This window comes from Capricornis sumatraensis, chromosome 10 (genome assembly GCF_032405125.1).
Source record: "Capricornis sumatraensis isolate serow.1 chromosome 10, serow.2, whole genome shotgun sequence".
Classification (NCBI taxonomy): Eukaryota; Metazoa; Chordata; class Mammalia; order Artiodactyla; family Bovidae; genus Capricornis; species Capricornis sumatraensis.
This window is the reverse complement of record NC_091078.1, coordinates 9,860,554-9,879,044: the sequence shown is the minus strand read 5'-3', so window position 1 is coordinate 9,879,044 and position 18,491 is coordinate 9,860,554. Positions and strand designations below refer to the sequence as shown.

The 18,491-nt window shown below is 39.8% G+C and overlaps 1 protein-coding gene across 1 annotated transcript; it reads right to left on the bottom strand.

The window, feature by feature from the left end:
- Positions 1-162: 162 nt before the first annotated feature.
- On the bottom strand, positions 163-17,761 carry DYDC1 (DPY30 domain containing 1). Its single transcript, XM_068982905.1, has 6 exons — positions 17,615-17,761; positions 15,179-15,280; positions 7,956-8,048; positions 4,427-4,483; positions 3,519-3,620; positions 163-243 (listed from the first exon to the last, which is right to left on the bottom strand). Exons 1-6 carry the CDS (start codon positions 17,759-17,761, stop codon positions 214-216), a joined length of 531 nt encoding a protein of 176 aa, XP_068839006.1. The 3' UTR covers positions 163-213.
- Positions 17,762-18,491: the final 730 nt, after the last annotated feature.

The window sequence follows — 18,491 nt, the reverse complement described above, 5'->3', positions numbered from 1 at the left end:
TCTCTCCTCTTCTCTCAATGACATCATACATGTAACCAGTCACATTAAGAAAACAATATTTTAAGGCCACACTTGAAACTTATTTATAAAGCTGTGGTTAGAGGGAGGAAAAGCAGAGTACAAGTTTGGAGGGAAAAAAAAATACAACTGGGGACCTCCTATTTTGAATCTTGAAACAAGAAGAAAAATGTATTGTTCTTAGGTTGGTTGAGCCTACAAGTCTTGATCAATGTTTAATGCAACCTAAAAACAAAATGAAAAGTAAATATGCTTTAATACAATTATAAATTTTAATTAATACAATTATTAACTGTATGCTTTGTATTAAAATTAATAAAAATTAATTGTAGCATATTGTATTAAAATATGCTTTAATACAATTAGAAATTTTAATTAATACAATTAGAAATACAATTTTCCTTGGAAGAAAAGCTATGACCAACCTAGACAGCATATTAAAAAACAGAGACATTACTTTGCCAACAAAGGTCCATCTAGTCAAAGCTATGGTTTTTCCAGTAGTCAGAGTTAGACTATAAAGAAAGCTGAGTGCTGAAGAATTGATGCTTTTGAACTGTGGTGTTGGAGAAGACTCTTGAGAGTCCCTTGGACTGCAAGGAGATCCAACCAGTCAATCCTAAAGGAAATCAGTCCTGAATGTTCATTGGAAGAACTGATGCTAAAACTGAAACTCCAATACTCTGGCCACCTGATGCGAAGAATTGACTCATTAGAAAAGACCCTGACGCTGGGAAAGACTGAAGGCAGGAGGAGAAGGGGACGACAGAGGATGAGATGATTGGATGGTATCACTGACTCTATGGACATGAGTTTGAGCAAGCTCTGGGAGTTGGTGATGGACAGGGAGGCCTGGCATGCTGCTGTCCATGGGGTCACAAAGAGTCAGACACAACTGAGTGAGTGAACTAACTAAATACAATTAGAGCTATGAAAAGTACAAGCTACACAAAATTAGAGCTTAGGTAACTTCTATGTGACTATGTAAATAAAGTTTTTTGATAGTTTCGGATTATTTCACATAAAATCCAAATTCAACATAATAATAATTTAATTGTATTTTCAATGTATTTATTAACCCATCCTTTCTTCTACTTCTCTTGCTATTCCCTCTTATTGTTGTCTGTATCTTTCTTGCAGATTCCTGTACCCATTCCTTAGATGCTGAAATTTCTCATGGTTTCACCCTGAGAGGGTTTCCCAGGTGGTTCAGTTGTAAAGAATCCACCTGCCAATGCAAGAGATACAGGTTTGATTCCTGGGTTGGGAAGATCCCCTGGAGAAGGAACTGGCAACCTACTCCAGTATTCTTGCCTGGGAAATCCCCTGGACAGAGGAACCTGGTGGGCTACGGTCTATGAAGTCAAAAAAGAATTGGACATGACTTAGCAACTAAACACACACACACACACACACACACACACTTCACCCTGAGACCCCTCCTCACATTCTGCATTCCCTCTTGAGCATCTGACTCACTCTCCTAGCTTCATTTAGTATATATAACTAAATTCCTCTCTCCTGTCTGGACTTCTCTCCTGTCCTCCAGACCTACCTGCATATCTCAGAGTGACCTGAAACTCAACACATCCACAATTGAAGCCATTGTTTTCACAAACCTACTTTCTCTTCATATGTTCCTCAGTTCAACCAATGGTAAAGTTCAAAAACTGGTGACGAGTCCAGTTGCCCAAGGCAGAAATCTGGGCTTCATCCTTGATTTCTTTCTCCCCCTTATCCTCCCAGCTAATGTGAATCCACTCAGCTGTCCCCATCTGTGCTGTGTGCATCCTGGTCCTACTCACCTTGCACCTGAATGACTATGAGAATTTCCTAGGTTGTCCGCTCTTCCCACTCCCACCCACTCAGATCTTCTCTCCACCTTCTAAAAACACATATCTCATCCTCACATAAACACTTTTGATGACTTCTATTGCATCTAAGTCCAAAATCCCTAACATGACACACAGAGCCCAGTATGATCTTGCCTGTACCCAACCTTCAAATCACTTCCTTCTCCTAGCTCCATGCAACTCAAACCAAAATACTGGACTATTCCAGTTCCTTGAAAGTATCTTGCTCTCTCTATCTGCTAGACTTATCTCAGGCTAATTCTTTAAATGTTATTTCCTGCATAAGACTCACCCAGGCTAGGTCAGGTTTCCCTGCTCTGTCCTTTCAGTGAACTTTCCCCACCAGCCCATGGCTCCCAAAGGAAAGAAACCCAATCTGTTTTGCTCTCTGGTATTTTCTAGCTCCCTGCACAGTACTGAACCACAGCAGCCATTTAACAAAAAATGTATCCACTGACTGATTAGAACCAAATCCACCCAGCTCCACTTTCTGAACAGCTCTTAAAACACCATTTACTATTTTCGGTCATCAATGCTATCTCTCCGTAGATTACAACAGCCCCCTGGTGGGTCTTCTCAAATCTATCACTCCATTTTCTTCTACACGCTATAGCCAAATGGCCTTCCTAAGATGCAGCTCTGAGCATGTTGACCTCCACTGCCTTTAGGATGATAAATATATGTCTGAGCACAAATTCAGGTCCTTCAGTGGTCTGGCCCCTGATTTCTCTACTGTCCCAGCTCTGATCTCTCCCTGCCTCCCATTCCCTCTCTCTTCACCCTGAGCTGGGTCCTGATACTTTCTGTGCCCCCAGACTCCCACCCCACCACTGAGTGACAAGGCTGACTTTCTCCATGAAGCTTTCCCTGATCAAGGGTCTTCAGCCAGGCAGCTGTTCTACTTTGTCAGTGCCCACCAATGCAGGTGACTCAATAGGCTTCCTGGGTTATAGCTGCTGATGGCATCAGATATCAACAGCTCCTCCTCTCGCTCTCGAAGCATACTGCTTTGGAGGACAAATTACCTGGCCACTCTAACAGTGACAATTACTTGCTTGTCTAGTTGTTTGTTTCTTTCCTAGACAAGGTCAGAACGACCTGTTTTGGCCATAAAAGCACTGGGCACAATATGTGTGCCCAGGAAACACTGTATGATTATTAAATAAGCTAACGTACATAAATACTGTAAAAGCATGCACTCTCATTAGGTTATTTACTTGGCTCCATGGTTTACTACTGAGAACCAAAATACCGGCCCCCAAAATTTAAAGATTATGTATTTTGCCACATGGTTTTAAATATATGTTTTGAAAAGATTTTGAAATTTTCAAAGCCTCACTTCCGAACAACCGTATCACCCTCTGCATAGGAGGGCACACTGCTCACTCCACATTAATACCCAGCTACCTCCCCACCAGCGCCCACACTTCTGTGTGGAGCCAGACCAGGGCCTGCCCTCACTCTCGGGGCCAGCAGCGCACTGCACAGAACACCAATTAGAAAAAAGTTGGCACCCAGAAAGCTGAATTCTTTCTGTGAAGCAAAAGACCGACTTTGCCATCCAACCCTGGCCTGAGAGACACTGGGCTTTCCCAAGTAAAACAAGAAACTCTGCTTTTCACAAAATACTTTCCTACGGATACTTACGTCAGAGAGCATTGGCTCATCGAGTTCTTCCACTCTGCTCAAGTTTGGTGCCCCATATCGATCACTAATTTCAGCTAGTGTTTTGCCTGAGTCGGCTCCATCCTATAATCATATGATCATAAATGAATCATATAATTCATTTTCACTTTCAAATGACTTTAAGATTAATACATTAATTTGCTTTCAGTTCTGCTAAGGCATTTCTGAATTATAATATCAACATTCAACATTGTCAGTTAATGGAATGAACCAATACCTGTTAGTGACAAGTGAATTCTAAAAACAAAGGCTAAAATGTGTTTTTTAAAAAATACATCATAAAATTTAAAACATATCACTGCATGTAATCATATGGTCAATAATCTCATAATATTCTGGTTTTTAAAAATACAAAAACAAACTGGATACTCCAGTTTTATCCACTTTGAGATTTGGCTTTAAAGTACACCCTATTTGTGACTTGTTATTACTAGATTATGTATTTGAACTATCAGTTTTGATAATCTCCATATTAAAACTTTAGCTACTGGCCTTCCCTGGTGGCTCAGTGTTAAGGAATTTGCCTATCAATGCAAGAGACATGGGTTCGGGAGGACCCAACACGCTGCAGGAGCAGTTAAGCCTGTGTGCCACAGCTACTGAGCCTGGGCACTGCAACCACGGAGCCCGTGTGCCCTACAGCTTGTGTTCCACAATAAGAGAAGCCACCACAGTGAGAAGCCCGGGTACCTCAGCTGGAGAATAGCACCCACTCACTGCAATTAGAGCCTTCTGCAGCAAGAAGACCCAACACAGCCAAACACAGATAAATAAAATTGTTTTTAAAACGTATCTACTAATGCACCAAAATTTAGTGTCACAATCCAGGATACTTATTCGTATCCCATAACATAACTTTTTGTTCTCACCTCTCCATGTAAAGTATCTTCACCCTTAGCCATATTTTCCATGCTCATTCTCAACTCCTATAATATATAAAAATGGAGAAAAATACTTTGAATATGCTTTTCATTTTGATTCCAGGTTTAATTTTTAAGCATTTTATTTTTACCTTATGACCCATTTAACAGCAAAAATGCTGACCTTCTTAAAGAAGAAATCTGAATACACAACTACAGATACGGTCTCATTTAATACTCTATTAATAGGCGACTACCATATTTTGTTTATAATTAAATAAAATGTTCCCTGGTGGCTCAGATCTGCCTACAGTGCGGGAGAACTGGGTTCAATCCCTGGGTCAGGAAGATCCTCTGGAGAAGGAAATGCCAACCCACTCCTGTACTCTTGCCTGGAAAATCCCATGGATGGAGGAGCCTGGTAGGCTGCAGTCCATGGGGTTATGAAGAGTCAGACATGACTGAGTGACTTCATTTTCACTTTTCACTTTCATGCATTGGAGAAGGAAATGGCAACCCACTCCAGTATTCTTGCCTGGAGGATCCCAGGGATGGGGGAGACTGGTGGGCTGCCATCTATGGGGTCACACAGAGTCGGAGACGACTGAAGCAACTTAGCAGCAGCAGCAGCAGAATATTTTAAAAAATGAAATAGGCTGAAACACTAACCCTGAAGCCAAATTACTAACAAAAATGAAAAGTGACAAAAATTTTAATAAACTCTTAGAATAAGAGATTTTGAAAGAACTTTCAGTTAAGTAGAATTTTATACATAGTGAAAAAGAAGCAAATATTTCTAAAGCAATTAGTCTGGCCCAAGGCACTACCTAATACATGTGACCTCTCCACAGCACCTGGCAATGCCCTCTATAAAGCACTCTGAATACATAGGACACTGCTTTCTGAATGTGAAAACCCAGAATCTTCTAACCAAACCAAACCTTGCTGTGGCCTCTATCTTTTCATTCTAAGGCAAAAGCTGACTTAACTGCTCTTGAGCTGATTCATTTCAGCTGTCCAAGGGTGAGTCATCTTGTAACCGTTTATATAATGGCCCTGATGATTAGGGACACATGTGGTACATGAGAGTCCCTTGGACTGCAAGGAGATCCAACTAGTCAATAAAGGAAATCAGGCCTGAATATTCATTGGAAGGACTGATGCTAAAGCTGAGACTCCAATATTCTGGCCACCTGATGTGAAGAACTGACTCATTGGAAAAGACCCTGGTGCTGGGAAAGACGGGAGGTAGGAGAAGGGGACGACAGAGGATGAGATGATTAGATGGCATCACCAACTTGATGGACATGAGTTTGAGCAAGCTCTGGTAGTTGGTGATGGACACGGAAGCCCGGCATACTGCAGTCCATGGGGTTGCAAAGAGTCGGACAAGACTGAGCAGCTGAAGTGAACTGAATGGTACATATGGGCTTCCCATGTGGCGCTAGTGGTAAAAAAAACCCAATCTGCCAGTGCAGGAGATGTAAGAGACATGTGTTTGATCCCTGGCGACCCACTTCAATATTCTTGCTGGGATAATCCCATGGACAGAGGAGCCTCGTGGGCTACAGTCCATAGGGTCGCAAAGAGTCAGACACAATTGAAGCAACTTAGCACTATATGCTTTTCTCCAGATCACTCCCTTCTCCTGCACACATCTTATCCCACAACTTCGTGGTTTTGATGGAAAAATGCATGTTCTCATAGGATTCTGTTCCCCAACCAAGGGATGGATACTTGACACAAATTCTTCCAGTCAGAATCCTTCCCAAGATTCTTTTCTTAACTGAAACCTAAAAGAAAGGAATCCATTCCTTTCGGATGGTCGGAGCCACAGCATTATAAGATGCAGGAACCATTAAGGACCATGGCGACCCTCACCCATGTGCAGCGAACCAGGCTGCAGTGAGAGGCAACAGCAGAGGTGTGAGCCCTGGTAGCACGGATTCTCTTGCCCCCAGAGGCCTAGAAGACCCAGCTCAACCAAAGCCCTTCACAGTTCAGTTGTAAAACCCTTGCTTCAACCCAGGAGCCTTCCAATACATTTCCTTTTGCAAATGATAGTTTAAGTCATGTCTCTAAATCCTCAAGAAGGCCAGGACGAAAAGACTTAGATGAATCTGCCTCCAAGCAAGGCAGTATGTTGCAGGGAAGAAAGGGGTGATAAGCCAGTAGGAATATGGATTATTAATGTCACTGCAGCTCTGGACACTCAGTCTGATAATGCCCAGAAGGTAAGTAACATGAACGGGGACCCTCTGGAGCCAATCCCTCCTATAAATCACAGACTTTCTATATCACTCAGCTATAACTATCAGGGCATCTCAATAAGACACACTTTCAATTCTTTTATCATTTTGATCACTATCTTCTTGATGTATTCTGAGTTTTCTTCTTTTACTTGCGATCACTCAGTCTTAACTGAAGTGGAAGGGTGTGTGCATTGACATGTGTGTGCATGCATGGATATCCATGTACCCTACCCTCATTCAGACAAAGACAACATCAGCACCTCTGTTTTTAAAACTCTGTATGGGTATTTGATTTTATCCTTTTAAAATCTCATCTTTTTGACTCACAAAAGTAGTCTTCCAACACTTGGACTACAACAGGACTAAATGATTTCACTTTGTAAAAACAATTCTTATTCATCTTATAGAATGAGAAGCATTGTACATTGATGGGAAAAAATAGTAAATTAATTAAATCTCATTTTTAAAAAAATTTAATTTACCCTTTAATTTACTTTTTTAAATTGCTTTAAACAATGATACTCTCATCTAAGCCATTAATAAATATATTCTACAAAACCTGCTTCTATTTTAAATTTTTAAAATTTTAATCGTGGAATAAGTAGAGGAATAACATTTGAGTAACAATTGATAGTTGTAAGCATACAATATGAAATATCCAGTTGAAAAGCATAACTCAGTCATGCAAAAGTTTAGTCTATACAACATATACTTTTTGGATACGAGGAAACATTGACCAAGCAGGAGGCTTGACATAAAACAGACACAGTCAAGGGAGATGGACTTTTTTGGCCTAAGTTACTGAAAAATTTAAAGACATGAAAAATCCAAATAAGAACATATTTTAAAATGTAAGTTATTGTTCACAATACATCCAGTGTGAAGAAAAGAGACAAACTATTGTCTCAGAGATGAGAATACCCCCAATACTACAAAGAACTTTGCCTTCAGTATCAGCTGCCATAATTAGGAACCACTGTCTCTTGACTAAAACGTTGACCACATCAATATTAGAGAAGGCCACTGCTGACAAAGCAGTTTCACATACACGGTCTTATTTGATCCTTCCAACAGCCCAGTGAGACATTGCCAACAACATTATACTGTTATCCCTATTTTTCTAAAAGGTAAACTGAAACTGAAAGGGTTATAGGACTTGCTTAAGTAGCACAAATAATATGTGGCACGTCTTTAGACTGTGAATCCCCTACTAGAACAACTGAAAGTAACAGTGAGGATTCTAAGAGGTTTTCCATAAAACAAACATTTATAAAACTTTAATTTACCTTCTCAAATTGTTCTTGAGCTCTCTGCAGTTCTTCTATTCTCTGTCTCTCTTTTTCTTGCTCTTCCAACTCCAGCTGGAATTCTAGCTGTTGCTGAATATTCAGATATAAATAAGTCATATTAGAGTTTATTGCAAGGAATTCACTCGATTACTCTGAAGTATCCCAGGATAATTAAGGTTACACCCACCTAAATTTCAGAAACTTAAGAGAATAAATGGTCACAGGCTCCCAGTACTTTAGCTTTTACAAATATTTCTGATGTACAAAATTTAAAAGGAAGGTTCCTTAATTGCTGATTCTAGAAAAGCAGTATTTGTACAAAATTAAATCATTTTTCCTATTCTTCTAGAAGCTACAAAAGAGACTGCAGTGATTTTTCTCAGATGAAATTTCTTTAAGAACAGATAGATCTTCAAATAGCCAAACTCTGGTTGTAAAACAGTAGATGAGAACATTTTAAGTATATTACCTGAACCCAGAGACAATCAACAACATATTTGGTCCCATCTCAACATATATCCTAGCTCCAGGAGAACAGAAGTCCACAGACTAAATTCCTGTGGCCAAGCCTGACCCAACTCCTGTTTCTTTTTATAGTCCACAAGTGAAGAAAGGTTTTTATACATTTTTATGGTTGAATAATACCAAATGAATAATATTTTATTTCACATGAAAATTATATGAAGTCCAAATGTCAGTGTCTATAAATAAAACTTTTTTGAAACACTGCCATGCCCACACTCACTCACTTATCTACTGTGACTGCTTCTGCCCCATGACAGCAGGGCCCAGTATTTGCAACAGAGGCGGCAGGTGGTGCTCTCACTGCCTTGTACTGCTGCTCAGCACAGTACACACAAGCTCACTGACACCATCAGAACTCACAGAGTGCCATAGTATCACTACACCAGGCTATTTCTTTTAACCAGTGCATTATCCATCAAGAAAAGAAGTGAATTTTGAATGCTGCTCTTTTAAGACAAAGTAGAATGTGGGTTATTTTACTATCAAATTATTCAAGAGCAGAGGATGTTTCTCATTCAATGACAGTGCACTAAAAGAATACAGTAAATGTCAATATTATCAGAGTAAGCACTTATCACAATGGTCTCAACTCACATGAACACACAGGTTGGAAATATTAGATAATTTAAAACAAAATTATTTCACCAGAACAGAATTTCTTCACAAAAATTAAAAGTGAAAAGGAGGCCGCACTGAAAGTGAGCTCGCAAATGGCTCCTCTGTTAGCCAAGCAAAGAAACACATTCATCAGTGGTGATTTAATAAAAACAAGTTTGATTTCAGTGTCTAAGAAAAAAATAATAATAAGGTTATTAGCCTTTTGGTGAGAACAGTTGCTCAGAGTGGATGACATGAGGAGCAACTTCAATGGCCAGTTAAAGACAAGGGAAATATTGATCTTCCTTGCCCTTGATGAGTAGACAAATGCTCTCAGCACTGCTTAGCTACTGTTTATCAAAGGAGTTGATGCTGAGTTTGCAGTGACTGAAAAATCAACCACCATGAGCAATCTTCTTGGGACAGTACTACAGGCAAGAACATCTTCAGACACTGAGGAACATTAATTCAGTACAACCAGATATGAAATCTGCTAAGATGTGTAACAACCTGCCAAAAAAAGTGTGTGTGGAACAGAAAAAGGACTAATTGGACAAATTTACAAAGTTTGTGAAAACATAGTGTTTGACACCTATGAGTTTTCACTGTATGATTCAACGGCAGCTACTCTTCAGGAAATATTTGACTCTATCATGTGTTAGAGTTCCAGATGAACTTCCAAATGTTCAAGCTGGATTTAGAAAAAGCAGAAGAACCAAACTGCCAAATCCGTTGGATCATCAAAAAAGCAAGAGAGTTCCAAAAAAACATCTGCTTTATTGACTATGCCAAAGCCTTTGACTGTGGATCACAACAAACTATGGAAAATTCTTAAAGAGCACCAAAGAATTGATGCTTTTGAACTGTGCTATTGGAGAAGACTCTTGAGAGTCCCTTGGATAGCAAGGAGATCAAACCAGTCAATCTTAAAAGAAATCAGTCCTGAATATTTATCGGAAGGACTGATGCTGAAGCTGAAACTCCAATACTTTGGCCACCTGATACGAAGAACCTACTCATTGGAAAAGACCCTGATGCTGGGAAAGATTAAAGGCAGGAGGAGAAGGGGACGACAGAGGATGAGATGGTTGAATGGCATCACCAACTTGATGAACATGAGTCTGAGTAAGCTCTGGGAGTTGATGGACAGGGAAGCCTGGCATAGTGCAGTCCATGGGGTCGCAAAGAGTCAGACAAAACTGAGCAACCAAACTGAACTGATCATGTGTTATTGAGCCAGCAGTGTTGAAACTGAGACCCCCTAAAGTTGAGTTCCTGTACTGAGTTTATGATTAATCTCTCTATCCAAAACTTTATTCCCTTTGTTGTCCTCTCTGACCTCAATTCTGTGCTAACTGAACACTATAATCAACCAGAGTCAGACGACTAAAATTGTTATTGTCGGTAACATCGTTAATGCACTAAAATTGCTATTTTATCATTAATGTACAAATTCAGATCATTTCTCTAGGACAAGATGAGCTAACTGACCCACTGAGCCATGGACCACCTGGACAGGGAACTGTAAATGGGCGACACCCTGACTTCCAAAGGAGTCAATGCCAAGTTCAAAACGACTGAAAAATCAATCGTTGCCTGAAAAAAAGCAATGATTAAGAAATATCACAGAAGTATTGAAGCAACATGGATAGTCCTAGAGATTATCTTACTAACTGTAAGTCAGACAGAGGAAGATAAATATCATATATCACACTTGTACATGGAAACTGAAAAACAGTACAAATGAACTTAACATAAAAAACAGAAACAAACTCACAGAGATAGAAAACTTATGATTACCAAAGGTAGGGGGAATTGGAGTAGGGGTTAACAGATGCACACTGCCATATATAAAATAAACAAGGATACTGTATGCCACAGAGAGCTATATTTAATATCTTATAATAAACTATAATGAAATAGAAAAAGTATCTATCGATATATATATAACCAGATCACTTTGTTATACACATGACACTAACACAGTATTGTAGATCAACTATACTTTAATTTTAAAAACAGAAAATGTCACAAGATTAATCCCAGCCTCTTTGCTTTTCCCCTTTAAGAAACTCATTCATTCGGACACTAAGTGAGAGTGGATACAGTTTGTCTCCTATGCCCTTGCTTGTTACCCTGCAGTAAACTCTGTACTTGCCTTCACCGCAACCCAGTGTCAACAGGTTTCGCTTTACTGTGCATTGGATGAACAGACTTAAGTTTGGTTCCGTTTTAACAGTGTCAACAGTGACCCTCATTTACCCTTATGAATTTAACCATCATCGGTTCTATGAATTTTCATAAGAAATAGAAGCTGGGGACTTCCCTGGTGGTTCAGTGGCTAAGACTCCATGCTCCCCATACAGGGCCTGGATTCAGTTCCTGGTCAGGGAACTCCAGGTCACATGCCACAACTAATAGCATTCACAAGCCTTGGCTAAAGACCCTCCGTGCCACAACACAGAAAATCCTGCGCACCACAATTCAGACCCAGGGCAGCCAAATAAATAAATGCACACTTTTACAAAGACCACATATTTAAAAATAAAAAGAAATAGAAGTTGAATATATCTCGATAGTTTCATGCCTAATAGTTTTGTTGTGAATTTTTGAGCTCAGGGACAAGACTGAGGTGTTTCTGAATGAGAAGGCCATTTTCAACCACAATTATCAAACATTAATTAGCTTCTGCTGTAGACTTTTAATCAATTCAATCTAAAAGTATAAGGCAAAATAGCACTTATATGTAAAACTGAACACTTCAGTAAAATCATTTTTACAACAGCTAATACCCTCTGAATCACGTCAAGCTGCTGTATACATTCCCGGTGCTGTCAGAAACGAGATTTCCATTCCCATACAGCTCTGTGCCAGATACATTTTCCAAATTCAAATTATAGTTGCAGAGTGTGTTTAGGCCTGATGTAAGTGCAAAGGAAATCCCCACATTTCAAAATCCATTTACAACGGATTTCAAAACTGTAACTGAGAAGCTTTCACCAACCTTCAACTGGAAGGGATTAATTTACCAGGTAGAGACACACTAGAAGAAAAATATCAAGAGAAAAACTGAGCAGACTTCTACAAGTGCCTTCCAAGAGATCGATACACTGAATATTATAGGCACAGGGACTAATTATCAATAGTTGGTAGGACCTACGAGTGAAAAGACATTTTCATAGATGAAATACATAAAATCTCATTACAGATCAGCATTAACAGAAACATTTCCATCCCTTTTGATGAGAGGGAACATTATCTTTGAAGTCCAAGTAGGTGAACTCTTATCTTTAAAGGGGGAGTGTAATTCTTCTCAACAGTAAGCCTACATTACAGAAAGAAATTATATATTTTTTATTTTTTATTTCATTGATAAAACATTTGTGGAAATTTCTCTCTTGCTATGGCTACATAATATACTGTAGTCCCCACACAATATCCTCAGTTTTGCCTCTTGGCCTGAAAATATCCACCTTTACTGGAAGAGTTTGTTAACCTCACTAGAAAATAATTTCTTACCATCAGTCCAGTGCCACCCCATAAACAGGATAATAGAAGCTCATTCCATTAAGAGAATTTTAAAACTATATTAAGGATTTTTAAAAATACATTTTTTACAAAGAGATAATAAACAGTGATTAATAGTTATTCACAAAGGGCTGTTAATTTCTTCGTATTCTTATGTCATCCCCACTAAAATAAAAGTGATGGGCTAGCTAGCTGAAATGCAGGAATGTTATCATTCAATCATTTCAGACATCAGTACAGAAAGTGAAATAACTCTAATCAGTCAATAACAATGCAAAATGTAGTTGTTAAATACCAGCCACACTGGTCAACATAACCAGTTTCTTAACATTTTCAGGAAATGTTTGAAACTCAACTGCTTTCTTCACAAGTGACCAAAAACCATTAGAAAAACATTCATACAAATATAAAAGCTATCACTTCTAAAATGAGCTCTTGAGTAAAAAATACCAATAAAAATGTTTCCCTGTTCACAAGGACCTGGGCTTGCTGAAGAGTGTCTAAAATTTCAAAGAACTTCAAGTCAGCTATACTGTGAGGACACTTGCTTTTGCAACCAAAAGGCAGGTGACCAGAGTCCTGACCTCCAGTTCATTTGACTCAAAGGGCACAGAGAGCCTCTCCGATTTTTCTTCATCTTAGCCTCACTGTTTCAAGTGCTTCTCTGCTGGTCCATCTTTCCACACATCCCTCTTCTCTCGCCTCTCTGCCCATCAATCTACTTCTTTAACCAGCCACCGTGCCTTCTGCAGGATATCACTGTATCTTCCACCCACCCAATACAATGCTTAGGGTTCGATGCACAGCCAGAAAAAAGTTTCTAGTATTGTCAAACTTCACCGAAGTAATGTAAAAAAGATAAGTCAATGGAAGTTGGGGTATCTCCACAGCTGTGATCTAATTTTCTTGGGGAAGGAGAACTGCTAAGAAGTTCCCTTTATTCAGACAGACAGGGGACAGATGCAGCTCCAGGAGCTGGAAGAGGCAGGGCAGATCCCCGCTCAAAGTTGGGGAGACTGCAGCAGACACTTGCCCGTTTGGATGGGCATTTGACATCCAACACCTTGCAAGCTCCCCACAAAAATAAGCCCAATGACTGAAAAATGAAGACTCAGAAGAAGCATTAAAGGCCTCTACAGCCATATCCATCTAAGGTGCCTAGAATGTTTTACCAAGTATTGAGGATGGGAGACAAGATAGAGAAGCTATTTTCCATGTCTACATTTTCCTTTTTATCCACACACCCAATTAATCCCTTTTTGAAATATGTAAACTGGAGCTGAGTCTCTAGAGTTAGGTACTATATGGTGGTAGAAGTATAAGGGTGACTCAAATTTGGTTTAGAAGTGCTCCATAAATTAAATTTAATCCAGAAGTCACTCTAGGACTTTCCCCTATCTGGTTTATAGTCCATAACCCACCTCTTCAACCATTCTCAAACCAACATCCTTAGCTCCCCAATCCTGCTAACCCAAATTCACTTCAGTCTGTCTGTCTCCTCCACATCTTTACCAGTATACCTAGGGTAGGTAGAGAAAATCACACAACAACAAAATCAAACCAAACGGCCCCATTATGACTGGTTGGATGCAGGGAATTCAGTGCTACCAAGGAACGCTTAGTTTCCTTGGTCAACCCTAGTTCTCCAAAGTCCCCATTTCAAACCTTCACCACTCTCCCGTCACCTCCTACCTTACCCCCTCATTCTGGGTAGATGATCATGGTCCCTGCTTTATAAAAAAGAAACAGTCACACAGAAACTGCTTTCATCTTTGCTCCACAAAACCTACACACATGTACTTAATGCCGTCTTCTCCCCTTCCCTTGAATCAAAGGACACTTTCACCTGCCTAATCTTCATTCCAGAGACAGTTTCCTCTGGTCTCCAAGAAAAGCTGACCCCAGTAACCATCCCCTTCATTACTTTATATCAACCACTCCCCTTCCACTCTGTTCCTTAAAACAAACAGAAGAAAACCCCTTCCCTGAAAATCTCCTTGAAAGCATTACATCTACTCACCATCTCCACGTCCCCTGCGCCGCCCCACCCCACACAGCTGCTCCCACCTAGGTCACCTGTGGCCTCAAATGAGCACTTGGCAATTCGGCTCTCACTTGACCAACCACAGACATGACTGACCACTCAGGTCTCACTGAGATGCTGTCCCCTTGGCTCCTGCGATAGCAGACTCTCTGGGGTTTCCTCCTGCTTCACACTGCTTCTTCCCCAGTAAGGAAGCCACATACAGGGGCTTCCCTGGTGGTCCAGTAGCGAAGACTCCATGCTCCCCATACAAGAACTAGATCCCGCATGTCACAACTAAGAGTCTGCATGTCTCCAGTGAAGATCCCCCATGCCAGCAACTAAGACCTGGTGCAGCCAAGTAAGATAAACAAATAAAAATAAGCATTAAACAAAAGAAACCACAAAACAGACATAACGCTGAAGATGTAAGAAAGCCACGTCTAAGCAACCAGAGCCGAGGAGTTTTCTGCACCTTGGTGTTGGGGCACCGCCCCAAGGGTGCCACCGCCGGGGCTCCAGGCACCACTGACCTCTCTGGTCTCACCTGCTGGAAGAGAAGCTCCTCTGCTCTAAGTCTCTCCATCATCTCCTGCTCCTTCAAAGCTACTTCTCTTTCATGCTCCAGTTGGGCCATTTCCTCTTGTCTCTCACATGATTTAAAGAAAAACATCCCATTACTAATTACAGATAAAACAATTTGTAAAACACAATCTTAGAAGAATCTTAACCGCCACCAATAGGGAAAGGAAAGCAAATTACAGTTTATCCATTAGCAAACTATATAATAATTGGGGAAAATGTATTATTTCAAAAAAGAGCATAAAATTAAAATTACACATTGAGTGTGGGCACAATTGTGTTAAAAAAAAAAAAAACTCCAGACAAGTATGTAGAAAAAAGATTAGACTACCTAAAAATACCTAAAAATCTAAATAGAGGTCTTTGTTTTCTTCTACTTTTTCATGTCGCCCAGTTTTGTATAATAAACATACTATTTTTATAATAGAAAGAAATTATAATATTGAACTTCTTTTAAAAAGCAAAGACACTGGGCCAATTATTTCACTCATATAATTTTATAACAGAAGATCCAAAATGGAACAGGATAAAAAGCCCAGAAATAAACCCAAGCATCTTTGGTTAATTGATCTATGACAAAAGAAGAAAGAATATACAATGGAGAAAAGACAGTCTCTTCAATAAATGATGCTGTGAAAATTGGACAATTACATGGGAAAGGATGAAATCAGAACATTCTCTAGTACCCTACACCAAAGTAAACCCCAAATGGATTAAAGCCTTAAATGTAAGACTGGATACTATAAAACTCCTAGACCAAAACACAGGCAGGACACTCTTTGACCTAAATTGCAGTGATATCTTTTTTGACCCATCTCCTAGAGTAATGGAAATAAAAATAAACAAATGGGACCTAATTAAACTTAAAAGCTTTTGCACAGCAAAGGAAACCATAAACAAAATTAAAAGACAACCTACAGAATGGGAAAAATATTTGCAAATGATGCAACCGACAAGGAAATTAATCACCAAAATACACATAAGCAGCTCATATAGCTGAATATCAAAACAAACAAACAACTCAATCAAAAAATGGGCAGAAATTCTAAATAGACTTATCTTCAAAGAAGACATACAGATGGCCAAAATACCCAGGAAAAGATGCTAGACATCACTATTAGAGAAATGCAAAACAAAACTACAATGAGGTATCACCTCACACCAGTTAGAATGGCCAGCGTCAAAAAGTCTACAAATAATAAATGTTGGAGGTGGTATGAAGTAAAAGGAACCTTTCCCTACACTGTTGGTGGGAATGTAAATTGGTACAATCACCATGGAGAAAAGTATGGAGGTTCCTTAAAACATAAAAATAGAACCCACATGCTCCTTCAATTCCACTCCTGGACATATATCTGGAGAAAACTCTAATTCAAAAAGATACATGCATCCCAGTGTTCACTTAAGCACTATTTACAGTAGTCAAGACATGGAAACAATCTAAAAGTCCAGTGATAGTGAAATGGATAAAAAATGTGGTACATATATACAAAGGCAAGCTGCTCCTGCTGCTAAGTTGCTTCAGTGGTGTCCGACTCCATGAGAGCCCATAGACGGCAGCCCACCAGGCTCCCCCATCCATGGGGTTTTCCAGGCAAGAGCACTGGAGTGGGGTGCCATCGCCTTCTCCAACAAAGGCATACTGCTGCTGCTACTGCTGCTAAGTCACTTCAGTCATGTCCGACTCTGTGCGACCCCATAGACGGCAGCCCACCAGGCTCCCCCGTCCATGGGATTCTCCAGGCAAGAACACTGGAGTGGGTTGCCATTTCCTTCTCCAATGCATGAAAGTGAAGAGTGAAAGTGAAGTCGCTCAGTCATGTCCGACTCTTAGTGACCCATGGACTGCAGGCTCCTCCGTCCATGGGATTTTCCAGGCAAGAGTACTGGAGTGGGGTGCCATCATCTTCTCTGACAAAGGCATACTACTCAGCCACAAAAAAGAATGCCATTTGCAGCAACATGGATGGACCTAGAGATTTTAATACTAAGTGAAGTAAATCACACAAAGACAAATGTTATACAATATCACTTCTATGTGAACTCTAAAAAATGATACACACGAACTTATTTATAAAACAGGAACAGACTCAAAGACAGAAAACAAAGCTATGGTTACCAAAAGGGAAAGGTTTGGGGAGGGGGGAGGGATAAATTAGGAATTTGGAAGAAATGTAGACATCCTACCATGTATTAGTAAAGAAGGACCTGCTGCACAGCACAGAGAACTAGACTGACTATTTAGTAATAATCCATATGGAAAAAGAATCTAAAAAATATATATGTATATAATACATGCATGGATATGAGTCACTTTACTGTACACCTAAAACTAATATAATATTGTAAATCAACTATTCTTTGATAAATAATAAATTTTTAAAACTATATCCATATCTACCTGTTTCTCCATGGTCACGTTTTTCTTATACTTATAAATCCACAGTGCTAAATATTCTATTGGATCCACTGGACGCATCCTTGCCACTTCCGCAAGACCTTCAGTTAGACACGTCCCAAGAAACTTTTGAAGATATGCTGACTCCATTTCTAACTGCTAAATTAAAACTTCTAAAAGATAAACATTTTGCATTAGTGCAGGAAATTTTCAATGAAGGCACAGTCAAGGCAGAGTCCAGTGAGGCCAACAAAGCATTACCCTCTGTCACCAGTCATGGGCAGCTGCCATCAGCACATCAGGGCACAAGCAAGCTGGCTCTGGGATGCTTCTAGCAGTTTCCAAGATGGCTCCACAAATGTTGCCACAACTAGAATAGTTTCCAAATCCTGAAGGACCCTGGAGTCCAAGAGTCAGAGAAGGGTTACTGTCATTATTGTGAGATGTCCATATGACAAGAGATACATGTCTTATTAAATCCTCACAGCATACCTGAACATTGTATCCTTAGCCTCACTGTGCAGATGAGGACGACCAGGCACAAAGAGTGTAAGCAAACAGCCCAGGATCACACAGGTTGTGCATGATGGAGAGGGAATCATACCCAACTCTTGATTCCAGAGCTGTTACCCTCCCTACATGAGTTATTAAGATGTTCGTTGCAAGCCATAAGACTTATTTCTTGAAAATATCACAATCGTCCGCCTCAAATTTTTTAAAACTCTAAATATCTCAAGGCCAAAGAATTAACAAAAAAAATCCAACCTTCCAAGAATAGCATATGAAGTTCCTCATGCTTTGGCTCCACTTTTCTTTCCAGGATCACTTCCAGATATCAATTCTGGCTCCTGGGCTTTAACTACACAGAAGATCTTGCCAT

Bases quoted from the DNA above. Each gene is read 5' to 3' on its own strand.
- DYDC1 (XM_068982905.1), bottom strand. From the start codon at position 17,761: ATGGAGTCAGCATATCTTCAAAAGTTTCTTGGGACGTGTCTAACTGAA. The intron at 3,621-4,426 runs GTGAGAACAAAA...ATATGATTATAG, and splicing joins AAGATACTTTACATGGAGAG to GATGGAGCCGACTCAGGCAA. The intron at 244-3,518 runs GTAAGTATCCGT...TTTTGTTTTTAG, and splicing joins ATGAGCCAATGCTCTCTGAC to GTTGCATTAAACATTGATCA.